The 14,119-nt window shown below is 41.4% G+C and overlaps 1 protein-coding gene across 50 annotated transcripts in view; it reads left to right on the forward strand.

Moving 5' to 3' along the window:
* UNC79 (unc-79 subunit of NALCN channel complex) overlaps nucleotides 1-14,119 on the forward strand; it is a 287,437-nt gene that overhangs the window by 212,819 nt on the left and 60,499 nt on the right. For all 50 annotated transcript variants that reach the window (XM_054240312.2, XM_078335677.1, XM_078335682.1 and 47 more), the window contains 4 exons: nucleotides 1,637-1,720; nucleotides 5,537-5,639; nucleotides 7,609-7,749; nucleotides 10,662-10,700. In XM_054240312.2, coding sequence (XP_054096287.2) covers nucleotides 1,637-1,720; nucleotides 5,537-5,639; nucleotides 7,609-7,749; nucleotides 10,662-10,700 — 367 coding nt within the window. The remainder of the gene's footprint in view (nucleotides 1-1,636; nucleotides 1,721-5,536; nucleotides 5,640-7,608; nucleotides 7,750-10,661; nucleotides 10,701-14,119) is intronic.

Below are 14,119 nucleotides of genomic sequence, written 5' to 3' on the forward strand. Positions count from 1 at the left end.
TCCACAAAAGCAAAATATTGAGATATTATTATCTTCTTCAAAGCCATACTATTTATATGCATCATTTTACTTGCTCTCATTATTCTGAGAGAGAGAGAGAGAGAGAGAGCGCGCACTAGTCTAGATAACTAAACTCCACACACCATACCCAATCTCATATTTAACAGATAGTTTCAACTCTCCTGGACTTTATAAGGGTTCTTAACATTGTAAAGGTTTAGAGTTTTCTCTTCATTTTAGTGATAGGTGGTAGTGAGCAGTGAATAGCCAAGAGCCAACAGGCAAGGAGAGAAGGAGAAAGACTGGACAGCCAACTTCAGAGTTTACTGGGTTTGAATGAAGTCTTTCTGCCTACACCAAAGAGGACTGTGCTTTCTTCTTGATGGAGATGAAGCTACGTAAGGAACTGAGAGTAGCAGCTTTTGTCTGACTAGGTCTCCGAAAATTAGATGCTAATGTGAGGGCTCTGAAGATGATTTTACCTTTCTACTGTTTTCTGCAGTGGGTAGCTCAGCCTGAGCTTAGTTTAGAGTCCGACTACAATGACAACCTAGTTTGATGGACACAGTAGTTATAAAAAGGCACACTGATCTCAATTTTCAGTCTAAATTTTAGTCTAAGAAAATCTACATGATACCAAATAACCCATTTAATGGAATTTTTCACTTTTCAACCAAATTTCAACCTTGTTCCTGTCACTCTGGTTTCTCATTCAATACTTCCCATTTTCATGCTGTCTGAATCTTTGCTGAGTTCTCCTGGGCCTGTTTTCCGTTCTCCAAACTGGTTCTGGAATCACCAAGTCCTACTAGAGCGTCATCTCAATATTCTTATTTTGATTAGTGCCAGAAAAAGTCCTCCTCACATCTGAGCCTGGGGAGAGTCTATGACTGTGTAGTACAATGTTAGGTGGCATGTCACTTTAAACTACACGTGTAGATTCAGCGACTTGCTGGTCTCCACAAGAACAAATTTGGCCATGTAGGCACACTGAGAAAGGGAGCCTACAACATGGATCATGATCAATGCACGTCAGCACACACCAGCTTCATCCTGAGACCTGCCTCTTTTCCATCCATGCATGGCACCGTGACTGGCTGCTTTGCCTCATCTTTCATGCGAACAAATGTTTTTGAAGCACCATGCCTCCATTTTGCCCCCTCCCCCTTATTCCTGTTCCCCATCGCTCAGTCCCACTCCTGGCATTTCCTTCTTACCAGTTCTACGTGTTTTCAGTATGACCTTTCTGGCCATTGCCCCAAATGATCACTTATGTACTTATTGATTCGCGTAAAACATTCCTGTCATGGCTGTGATATTAGCCTTTCATTTCCAATCTGGAGATAATGAGATTTGAACTTTTTTGGGGTGCAGGGTGGGGTGCTTGTCTGGACTTTTGGGGTTAGTTTTAGATAATGTCCTGCTTTTAGTTGCATTTCATGGAAGTGAATGGCAGGTTTGTAGTGAAGCCCCAAATAACTCTACCCTAAAATCTAGGATGCATCCCGTAAATGTTAATCATCAGTAGTAACAGGGACCAAAAAATGGCCCCGAGAGGTAATGGGTTAAATTCTTTGTGTTCTAAATGGCACTAAGATGACCACATCAAAGACTGAAACACTCTGTTTATCCACAGAACAGATACAGCCTGGGAAACGCCAGTGTAACGTGCCAACGTGCCTAAATCCTGACCTGGAGGGGCAGCCATTGAGGATGAGAGGTTAGTTGAGTCACAGAGTGTCAGGCTGTAAGAGCTGAAGGAGACTGGACATGTTCATCATCTGGTCACCCAGCAGGTGCAGCCGTTTTCTTAGCAGCTCCACAAAGTGGGGCTGATCTTTGCTCACACACCCCCAGTGGCTGAGAGTGCGTGACATCTCATCTTCGAACAAGGCCAACAGTTCTTCCTCATAGTGACTTTCTAACCCTTGCACATAAAACAAGTCTAGTCTCTCTCATAAATTTTTTTGTGTGTGACAGGGTCTTGCTCTGTTGCCCAGGTTGGAGTACAGTGATATGATCTTGGCTCCCTGCAGCCTCCTCTCTCTCCTGGGTTCAAGCCATTCTCCTGCCTCAGCCTCCTGAGCAGCTGGGATTACAAGCATGCATCATCACACTCAGCTAATTTTTGTCTTTGTAGTAGAGACGAGGTTTCGCCATGTTGGCTGGGCTAGTCTCAAACTCCTGACCTCAGGTGATGCACCCACCTCGACCTCCCAAAGTGCTGAGATTATAGATGAGCCACCATGCCTGGCTGCTTCTATAATTTTTTGGATGGTGCTTATTCCCTTAGTCTTTTCTAGACCAGACATTCCAGGTCCTTCAGCATTCCTCCTCAGACATATCAGTTTTCCATATCATGCCATATCTACTCTTCTGAGCATGGTCCAGCTAATCTGTATTTTTTCCAGAATATTGAGGTCATAGGTTAATAGCTTCTTTCCAGCTCTCTGAAGTATGCATTGGAAAGATTCAGTTGACTTGATGTTGCTCGCGGAAGCAAGCTGCAGGTCAATCTGTGCTAAGGTCAGAAAATTCATTTTGAATTTTAACTACCAAAATAGTTGTTACCTTTGTTTTTTCTTAATTGAGAAGGCAGATTAACCTATCATTGGTAGAAAAACAAAATACCCAGAAAGAATTATGATCACATCTCACAACCAGTGTCTTAAATCAAGTAGAGCTCTTTTTCTAGACCATGCCACTCTTCTAATTTTCCTAAGGAATGAGGAGATGTTGATCTCCAGCTTTTGTTAACATTCTTTGCTAATGAATAGCAGTTTTAGTTCCTGTACTGGATGAGGTGAGATTCTTTTAATCTATGGGGCTAGGAAAAGCTTTGATGAGTAGAAGTAGGAGTAGCTGAACAAATTTTTGGTGCTTATTCATGGTCTAGCGACTCAGTAGCAGTAAAAGTGGAATGACATGGTGAGAACACTGAGATGGAAAGTCAGTGTCTTTCATGGTAAACCGAAGAGCCCATCAGTGCAGCTGGGGGACTGATCCATGTACACCTGCTTTGAGACAAACACCTTCATAATTTCTCCTCTCTCTAAGACTCCCAAAGGAACTTTTGTCAAAATCTTCAGCTTCAAAGTTGGGCTCTGGAGGTGGGCCCCTCTTCATTCAAGTTTCTGAGAGCCATCTGTCTCTGCTGTAGAATGCACTTCAGCTATTCAGAAGGAGAGCCAGTAGTGGAGGCATCAGAACTGTCAGCAGCAACTCGAGGGTGATAGGGACTGCCTTTAACATTGTAGACATATTGTGACTGAAGTATAACCAAGTGGCTGAGGTCTGTGGTGTCCTTTTTGTGTTTCCACCTTCTCCTAGGTACTCTTTGTTCCCACTTTAGTAGTAATGTTTGGGAATCCATTGATTCAGCCAGTGTTGCCCATGGGGCCAGTGTTCAATAACTGAACCTGTTTGCTTTTCTAGATGACGGCTCTAAAGATGGCACCATACATTCGTGCTGTCATATGGAAAAACAATTTCACAATGCTATTGTCAAAAACACTTCTTTCTTGGCATTTGTATTAGGTAATAATTAGTTTGAAACTACCAGAATGACTTTGAGTTCCTCCCTTTTCTTGACTTTAGTTGTGATTACTGTATAACAGTAATTGGCAATACTCTTCTGAAAGGCTTGACTCCGAGGTGTTTAATTAAAAAATCAATTTCTTATGTTTCTAGTAAGTCTTTGTACATATCACCATATATTGTGTGGGCTGAATTTTTCCACTTTTAGCACAGGCATTTTGACATCTGGTCCACGCGGTCTGTCAATGTTTAAGAAAAATGTGGAGTATTGGATTTAAATTTTCTGTGTCTTGGTCTCTTGAAGCAACTTCATGCTCTTTACTGTGTTGGCCTATTTCTTGTCTTTTCTATTATTAATCAGTGTATACTTACACCTGTAATACTGGTGCTTCCATTCAAAGTAACATCTTTATGAAACAAACAATTGGAGATCTTTGTCAAGGATACACTTGTATATACTTAGGAGAGGATGTTATCTTGGACATAGCTGTAAATATGGTAGTAAAATTTGGATTCCCATTTGGGAGCTTAGGAAGTGACATAAAGATATTTTCAGATACTTTCCTTCGCAGTTTGGATTTGCAAATGTTCTGCTTCTCATACTTTTTTGTAACCTTTGATCAGGCAAAGGAGTCTGCAGCATGGAAGCATCTTGACTTTTCAAAGGCTCAACACCATTTTTTCCTCCGTTTGGCTAGCTTTATGAATATTTTGATTCCTTTGGAAACTCATTGTCTGAATCATTATCTTTCTCCTATTTGAGGAAAGATCATACCAGGGTTGTTTTTTTTTTTTTTCCTCCCAGCACCAAGATACTAATTCCTTGATGAGAAACATTACTTAATGACTGTTGGATTTTTCTGCCTTCTTTCCTGTTTGAAGGACTTAAGAGTTTTAGTTAGTACTTTGTAGAATATGGCATTATTCTGGATGATCACTTTGAGATTCTTCTTGGGGTACCTCATTTTCATCTGAGATTCTACCTTGCACTCGTGGCTTTCTTAATGTAGAACAGCTTCCTGAATCTCCAGATTGATTTACTCCTCCCTGGAGCATGTTGCTAAGATTCTTGCCTCAGATTTCTTGGAAGGCATCAAACCCCAAAGGTTTAAACACTGTGATATCAATTGGCTGACGTGGAATGAGTCACTGGATGCTTCCTTCAAAAAATCTTGATATTTCATTCACAAATACTTCAGTTTGAAAAATGGAAGGCCAGGCACAGTGGCTCACAGCTGTAATCCTAGCACTTTGGGAAGCTGAGATGGGAGGATCCATCAAGCCAAGGATTTCAAGACCAGCCCAGGTAACATATTTTGTCTTTACAAAATACTTAAAAATTAGCCAGCCATGGTGGTATGTGCCTGTAGTCCCAGCTACCTTAGTGGCTGAGATGGGAGGATTGCTTGAACCTCAGAACTTGAGGCTGCACTGAGCCATGCTCACGCCACTGCACTCCAGCCTGAGTGACAGAACAAGACCTAGTCTCAAACAAACAAGCAAGCAAGCAAACAAACAAACACACACACACACTGATATTTCTTAGCTCAAAGGTCTTCCATTGCTTAAGTGCATGGAATTCTGGGATCTTAACACCTTCCCATATTAGCAAAACTGTAATGTTGATATACATTTGTGATTTTAGAAATGTAGTATTATACGGGCAGTTTCCACATATGCCTACTAATAATGTTTGTAGCTCATTTAAGGGTACCCTTGAATACTTTGATTTCCCCCTTGTCTTTCATCTTTGTCTTCAGACCCTGCTGGCACACCTAAGAGAGAGAAGTCTAGCTCTTCACTTCATCCTAGCTGAAACAAATCACAATCTTTCTTGACTTCATTTCATGGCTGAGAGCTTTCTACAGTACAATTGGGATGTCCATGTTGCATTCTGGGGAATGTGATCCTTGGAGGGTTTCCAAGAGGAGAACCAGGCCTTTCTCGGCCCCTTGAAGCTCATCTATATTCACTGGTTGTCCCTTTGCTGCTTACCCAGGTGCCACCAAATCCAGCCTGCTGTCCGCACCGAGCATAGTCAGTATGTTTGTGCCTGCACCCGAAGAATTCACTGATGAGCAGCCGACAGTGATGACGGACAAGTAAGCTCACATAGTTATTTTCTTCACCATGTATACAGATGTGGGTTTGATCACCACAGTGGTGAGGAAGTTTCAGAAGCAGCATGCTTTGCTTTTAAGTCATAATTTGTTCTTCCAGTATATTGCCTGGCACATAGATGCTTGTTCAGTGAATATGATAAAGAGTGACCAAAGCATGTGGATTGCTTCAGCCCAGGAGTTTGAGACTAGCCTGGGCAACATGGCAAAACCCTGTTTCTACTAAAAATACTAAAATTAGCCTGGAGTGGTGGTATGTGCCTGTAGTCCCAGCTACTAGGTAGGTTGAGGTGGGAAGATCTCTTGAGCCTGGGAGGTAAAGGCTGCAGCGAGCCATGATGGCACCACTGCACTCCTGCCTGGGTGACAGAGTGACTGTGTCAAACAAAACAAAATGCTTTTAAGATTTCAAGTTTAGAGAAATTCCCTTGGACCAGGAAGCCTTCTTGGTAAAGGTGACCTGATTGATAAATTAGGTATGTGATATGGTTTGGCTGTGTCCCCACCCAAATCTCAGTTTGAACTGTCATAATCCTCACATGTCAAGGGTGGGGCCAGCTGGAGATAATTGAATCATGGGGGTGATTTCCCCCATACTGTTCTCATGGTAGTGAATAAATCTCACAAGATCCGATGGTTTTATAAATGGGAGATACCCCTGCAGAAGCTCTCTTGCCTGCCACCACGTAAGATGTGACTTTGCTCCTCCTTGCCTTTCACCATGATTGTGAGGCCTCCCCAGCCATGTGGAACTGTGAGTCAATTAAACCTCTTTCCTTTATAAATTACCCAGTCTTGGGTATTTCTTTATTAGCAGCATGAGAACAGACTAATACAACATGCTTCTGATAACAGGTGAGGAGGGTAAGGTGGAAGGGGCTGCTGTGAGTATCCCTGTAGCTGGCCACCCATTACTCATTTGTAGTGAGCTGACAGCCTTGACTGAAGAAGGGGCGGTGCCTGTCTTGTGCAGGTGCCTTAGAAGGTCCACACGGGTCACTGAGTTGCTGGCAGAGGGCTCTCCCCAGCTCTTCCTTTGGTATTATCCCCCTCCCCAAGTCTTAATCTTTCTTAGTTGCCTTTCTGTGCACTCCATTTCTTTTCTTTTTTACTTAGTAATGTGAAACCTGTATTTTAAAATGTCAATTTGTAAGAAATTTTTATGCTTTTCTGGGGGCCTATATTTAGGAAGGTTTCAGAAGGAAAGGTCACAACAGCAGTCGTAGTTCTTGTTTCCCTGCTATTCCCAGTAGACTCCCTTCCCTTTATAAAACCTCTCACTTTATCAGCTGGCTTTGGTTGAGCTGAATGAAATGGACCCTACATTAGGACACTACAAAGAGCAATAAGTTGGAAGTTACCCAAGAGTCGGTGGCATTGTTTGTGCATTTATATACGACCAGGCAGGCCTGGTGAGTTCATAAAACTAATCTGAGTGAGTGCTGGAGAAGAGACTTCCTTGTCTCCTCAGGCTTTCCAGATGGTTCTGTAGACTTGACTGCCCTGTCTCTTACCCACAAATAGAACATTTTCTGAAAGCCTCCATCCATGCCTGGGCATTTTTCATTTTTACCTTCAACAAATGAAAAATCTAGTTACTGACTTTTCTCAGCAATAATGTCACATGCATCAAATCCTTCATCCACAGGCTTCAGACTGTTGGCACTCATTCTCAGCAAGAGTAATCACGCATGTGCAGGCCAGATGCTGAGGAATTGAAAGAACATTTTCAGTAATCAGAGGCATCTTCGTGGTCTCTGCCATGTGTGCTGTTTCTGTATCTGTGGTGATGACGGCACTGGAATCCCCTACCGATTACCAGAGCGGGCCCCCCCATCTCCTTTTGGAGACTTTTCCAAGACCTGCTAGAAACAACCATGTCTGTAGTACATTATATCTTGAGAGCATGGTTCTTTCTTTCATGGAAAGCATGTCTCTGTTTTCTTTGCAGATGCCATGACTGTGGGGCCATTCTTGAAGAATACGATGAAGAGACACTTGGGCTGGCCATCGTGGTCCTGTCCACATTCATTCACTTAAGCCCAGACCTGGCAGCCCCGCTGCTGCTGGATATCATGCAGTCTGTGGGAAGGTGAATGTCAGCTTCTGTTTTGTTTGGTAGGAAGGTCCTTTATTCAATCTCTGTCTTGAAGTAAAAACTACCAGTTCAAAAGTGAAACATTCAGCCATCTTGTAGATACTGGTATTTGTGAGATCAACTCAGACTAGTTTTAAAAACCAAATAGACCACTCTTTCAACTGAATTCTCCATCTGTGTAGAGTCATGAGCCACAATGTCAGAGCAAAGCTGGAGGCAGCTGCACTAAGAAAACCCCACTGTTCGTTATTCTCTATCACTAGATGAGCTAATGGATGTAACCACACTCACAACTGTTAGCACTTGATAGTAAGCGCTTCATAAGTATTAGCTGTTATTATTTCTCCTTACCTGTTCTGAGATGGATTTTCTAGGCATTTGTAATCTCAAGAGCACCTCATTTAACTATAAAACTTGGGATATTGTCATGTGAGGAAACACACAGTAATTATAGCAGGTTCACATTTCCGACTCAGATAAAGGAAGGATACACACATTTGGGGAACAGGGATTTCAGCCTGACTGAGAGATTATGCTTAGCTGCTCTGAGAGTGTTCGTGCTAAGAAAATTCTATTTAGTAGATAGGGCATTAGAAGATAAATGATGTATTTTATGGATATGAAGAAAGCTCAAATTCAATGACAAACTGTAGTCCTAGCATGCACAACCTATAGGACAGGATTGAATTAAACTCCACGTGAATGTATTAACGCTTCCAGTCTGTGCTAACAGTGCCAGGTGCATTAGGCTGCCGGCATTAGACAGAGCTCTTGCCCTCAGGTACTCTGTGCTTAGTTGCTGTGACAGTTACTGTGGACCCATTGACTAGCCATACAAGACAGGGGGTGATTAAATGCTGTAATGAGTGGTCAGAGAGAGCGCTAAGTGCTAGAGAAGATTAGTATCGGAAAGAATTCCTAAAGAAAGTTTATAAGGAGGAGGTAGGACAAGAACTGGATTCTGCAAATTCTTGGCATTTGGGGAAAGGAAAGAGAATGAATCTTAATGGAGCTAAAATTTAATCCGTTTTTTTAAAACGAAAAATTGCTGACTTCAAGTTGGAGACAAACAGGAAAGCACTATCAGCTCCTCAGTCCCAAGAGGGTATGGCTTTCTTATCCTCCCTCTCTCCAGTTTTTTTGGTAGTGTCCTTAGGAGTCATATAGACAGAGACTCTATAAAGGTAAGTGTGACTGTTGCATCTGGAGACTTCAGAGTAGCCCATATGCAAAGTAAGAGATGGAATGGGGATATGGAGGGTTAAGAAAAGGGGAATTACTTCACTGAAGCCCTGGAGTTTGAGCTAGTCATAATAATTAGAACATAAGAACTCTCAGCACTTGGGGAGTTGAGAGTTTTTATTAATACCAGGTCACAGTTTCTACTGTCAATACTTCTTAGTTTCAGAACAGATAGAATTATTGTTCCAGTCTGTTATCATCTCTTTGAAACAGATGATCTAGGTTGTCATAGCTGTATAGGGGTGTTTGTTTCAGTTTTGGTTTTTTGTTTGTTTTAACATAAGTGAGAACAATTCATTTTCAAACATTGCCAACTGTTAGATGGAAACACATAAGCTTTGAAGAAAAGCAAGGGAAAACCAGTGGCAGATACATTTTTATGTATTTACATACACATATACTAAATCTCCACCTCCTTTCGGTAGACTAGCAAGAGACAGGGAGTGCATTTGGTGCAAGCTGCCACAAGTCTTAGCAACCTAAGCCTAATCACCAAAGCTACCATGAAAACAGATTCCACTGCCAGCTAATTCAGGGCTTCCTGGCATGCCCCACTTCATCATGAAGAACAGATGAGGCCATGTGGTTTTACAAACACGTTGTTTATTTGTGCTAGTTACGACCACAGGGGCCATTCCCTGCATATTCTAAAGGTTTGTAAGCTCAGCATAACCCTTTCATTGATCACCCGAGCTCTTCCATATGATCTCATACTTTGCTGTCTGCTTGGATCCCTCTTAAATGATCCCTTTCTCTACTCTAAGTATGTCCTTTAAAAGCATATTTGCTGCACCATTAACTACTGTTACTATTTAGCTCCCTTGCCAATGTTTATCTATTTGTTGTAGTGACATTAGCATGAGAGGGTCTGGAAACGAAACAACTGGGAGTGGTGTCTGGTGTTAGTGGTCGCTGGACCCTCAGTTCCTCTCCAGGTGGATTCTTGGCTCAGCTCACTCTTACACACGTAGTCCTAATAAAGTAAATAAATTTGCAACATTCTCCTTTTCTGTTTCTTCAATATCTTACTCATCCAGACATGTTCTTCTAAACCCACCAGTATAGTCCATTCTCTTGCCATAGGATAACATATAGAATATTTCCACACATATACAGAACCAAAGAATTACACTTTTTTGAAAATTAAATGCTATATATTGTTTACTTAACCAATACATTTCTCTTCTTAATGTAACATTTCTCTTCTCCTCATTTCAACCCAACAGCTGACAAATATTCCTGTTATCTATTTTACTATCTTACGGAGGCTTTTATCATTTGTGATTTGTTTATAGTTAGGTCTCGGAGGTTCTATACAAAGAAATGAATTTTGAGTTGAGTTAATATGGAGAGGGACTGGGTCCAGTGTTGTTCTGATCACTGTCTGACCTGGCGGCAGGAGCATTCTGTAGAAAACCAACTTTCTGCAAACTTCCCCATGAAAGTATCTAACTTGACATAGCAGATCTCAAGGACTGGGTCAAATTTAACTCTAGAGACTGACCACTCAGTGGGCCCTGTGTCCTCTGCCAAGGGAGCTGTCAACATTATACATGTCTCCCCATCTAAACCGGAAACACAACAGGTCCTCCTCCCACATTACTAATGCATCTCATCATGGAAATCTAAGATATTCGTGTGACTCTGTTTACTTTATTTCCTAGATTGGCATCCAGTACTACCTTTTCTAATCAAGCAGAAAGGTAAGGTCCTAAAGTGAGCCCAGATCTCACTTTCTTTTCTCCTCTGTGCATGTTCATCTCGTTTCTAAAACACCAGTGTGGGGCTGGGTGCGGTGGCTCATGTCTGTAATCCTAGCACTTTGGGAAGCTGAGGTGGGAGGATCACTCAAGCCCAGGAGTTCGAGACCAGCCTGGGCAACATAGCAAGACTCTGTCTCAATAAAAAAATAAAATAAAAAATAAATGCCAGTTTTTGTACCACAGAAGGAATATTGTTAGGCTCCAGTTGTAGCTCCAGAGAGCACTCGTTGTTCATTTTCTGTTCTTGCCTTCATTTATTCATTCACTCATTCATTCACTCACTCACTTATTTCAGCCAACAAATACTTTTAAGCCCACCCTGTGCTAGATACATAGGGCTTCACTGGGAGCAAAACTGACATGATTCCTGCCCTCATGGGGCTTATAGTCTATCCATGAAGCCAATGTGAATAAAATATTTGTACAAATTCATAATTGTAAACTGTGCTAAGTGCTATGAAGAAAAAGTACAGAGAGACTTATGTAACAGTAATTCATTCAACAGGTGTTTATGGAGTGACTGCTAGTTACAGAGGTTATAGTGGTAACAAAACATCAAATCCTGGCTCTCATGGAACTTACATTCTACTTGATGAGGGAGAAAACAACAAATTAACCGACAGGAAAACTGACTCTGTAATTTAATATCATTTAGTGCTAAATGCTATGAAAATTAACCAAGTAAGTCCAGGAGATAGAGAGTGCGTGGAGCTGGTATTTCAGATATAATAGTCAAGGACAGCCTTTTTGAGGTGGTAATATTTGAACAAAGCCTGAATAAATTGAGAGTGATCCATGCAGTAATTTATAGAAAGAACATTCCAGGCAGAGGGAGCAGCAAGTATGAAGTCTCTAAGTCAGGAAAACGCCTCATATATTTGGAAAACAGACTAATGTGGCTGGAGCAGGTTGAGCGTGAAAAAGAGTGGCCGGAAATGAGAGGGCAGAGGCAGTGGGGGCCAGGCCAAGTAGAGCCCTGCAGATCATTTTAAGGATGCAGCAGGGAGCCATTGGAGTGTGGGGTGATGTGCTTTAACCTGCTGTATTAGTCCATTTTCACATTGCTGATAAAGACATACCTGAGACTGGGTCATATATAAAAGAAAGAGGTTTAATGGACTCACAGCTCCACATGGCCTGGGAGGCCTCACAATCACGGTGGAAGATGATGGAAGAGCAAAGGGACATCTTACATGGCGGCCAGCAAAGAGAGAGCTTGTGCAGGGGAGCTCCTGTTTATAAAACCATCAGATCTTATGAAACCTGTTCACTACAATAGTGAATGACTGCCCCTGTGATTCAGTTATCTCCCACTGGGTCTCTCCCACAACATGTGGGAATTATGGGCGCCACAATTCAAGATGAGATTTGGGTGGGGACACAACCAAACCCTATCTACTGCTTTGAAGGATCACTCTCTAGTTACTAATCAAGGGGCATGAAGTTTTAGTCAAGCTGGATGAATGAGCTCTGAAGATCTGCTGTATAGCATTCCACCTACAGTCAACAGTAATAAATTGTACACAAACATTTGTTAAGAGGATAGTTCTCGTGTTAAGTGTTCTTAACACAATAAAATAAATCTTTTTTAAGGAAAAAAAATTTAAAGGATCCATCTGGCTTCTGTGTTGAAAATAGGTTACGGGGAGGGGCGTAAAAAGTTAAGCAGGGGACCAGTTTGATGACCGTGTTAGTGGTGCAGGCGAGAGGTTAGTGGCTTGGTCTAAGGTGGTGAGAGGTAGTCACATTAAGGATATATTTAGGAAATATTTTGAAAGTAGAGCCAATAGAATTTGCTGCTAAATTGGATGTTGGGTATAAGAGAAAGTGAGGAGGCAAGAATGACTCCCAGGTTTTGGTCTAAACAACTGGGTGGGTGGGCATGGCATTTGCTGAGATGAGCAAGCCTGGATGAGAGCTGATGGCGTGAGTGGGTGTAACAGGCGGTCCCAGTCTGGTCTTGATAGTGGTAGAGGAGGGGAGAAAGAGGGAAGGGCTTCCCTTAAGAAGTGATATTTATAACTAAGATATGAAAAAATGAGTTTAACCTAATATGCACATAGTTATGGAAAGAGCATGGTAAAAACAGTGTGTAGGAGGAACTATGAAAAGGCCAGTGTAACCACAACACAGAGATGCAAGAGCTTGCCGAGTCTGACTACCAGCTTGTGCACGACTTATAAACCACAGTAAATATTTTGGACTTCCTTCTAGCAGCAGTGGGAAGCCAGTGAAGGATTTATAAGCAGCAAGGTGTGTGCGTGTACCTGTGTGTGTATGTGTGTGTGTGTGTGTGTGTAGCATGTAGAAAGGCTACTTTGACTGCATTGGGGAGGAAGGACCAGAGGAGGGCAGGAACAGATGCTGTCTGTGACTTTGGCCACACTGATCTCTCTGCCTTAGTTTCCTCATCTGTAAAAGAGAGATACTAATTTATACCTTCTTGTGCCTCAGGGGTATTTTCTGTGGACCCAAATGATAGAGTGTATATGATAGCGTAACTGTAACTGCATTTCTATAACTTATGGCTTTAGGGATGTTTGTTTTTCTTTCTTATGCTCTATTCTATGAATGGCTTTTTGAAAAACTTTTTTTCTTAACTTTTTTATGAAAGATTTTAAATATACTGCAAAGTTGAAAGAATTATACAGTGAACATTCATATACCTATCACCTAGATTTTAAAACAAATATTTTATTTTCTGTATCATGTATCTAACTATTTATCCATCCATCATTTCTTAGATGTATTTCAGAGTAAATTTCAGATAGTAGAATATATTTTCCCCCACATACTTCTGCAAAGTTAGCATTAACTCAAGTTCAACTTTTTATACCGTTGTTTCTTTTTTCCTCCAGCTTTATTGAGGTATAATTGAGAAATAAAAATTATATATACTTAAGGCATAAATGTGATGTTTTGATAGATGTGCACATTGTGAAATGATTACCACAATCAAGCTAATTAACATATTCATCACCTCACTTAGTTATCTTTTTATTTTTTGGTGAGAACGTTTGAAATCCACTCTCTCGGCAAATTTTAAGTATACAATACATTGTTGCCAACTATACTCACCATATTGTACATTGATTGCGGTTGTTTCTTTTGTAAAATTTACGTACAAGGAAGTACACAAATCTTAAGTGTTCATTTCTCGAGTTTCGTCAAATGCATATAACTGTGTAATCCAAACCCCTGTCAAGATACAGAACATTACCGTTATTCCCAGGAAGTTCTCTCATGAACCTTTCCAGAGAATCTCTACTTCCACAGAGGCAAACACTGTTGTGATATTTTTTCCACATGGGTTAATTTTGCCCCGCTGGACTCCCTGTCAATGGAATCCTACTGTTGTG

The sequence above is a fragment of the Callithrix jacchus genome, chromosome 8 (genome assembly GCF_049354715.1).
Source record: "Callithrix jacchus isolate 240 chromosome 8, calJac240_pri, whole genome shotgun sequence".
NCBI classification, from domain to species: Eukaryota; Metazoa; Chordata; class Mammalia; order Primates; family Cebidae; genus Callithrix; species Callithrix jacchus.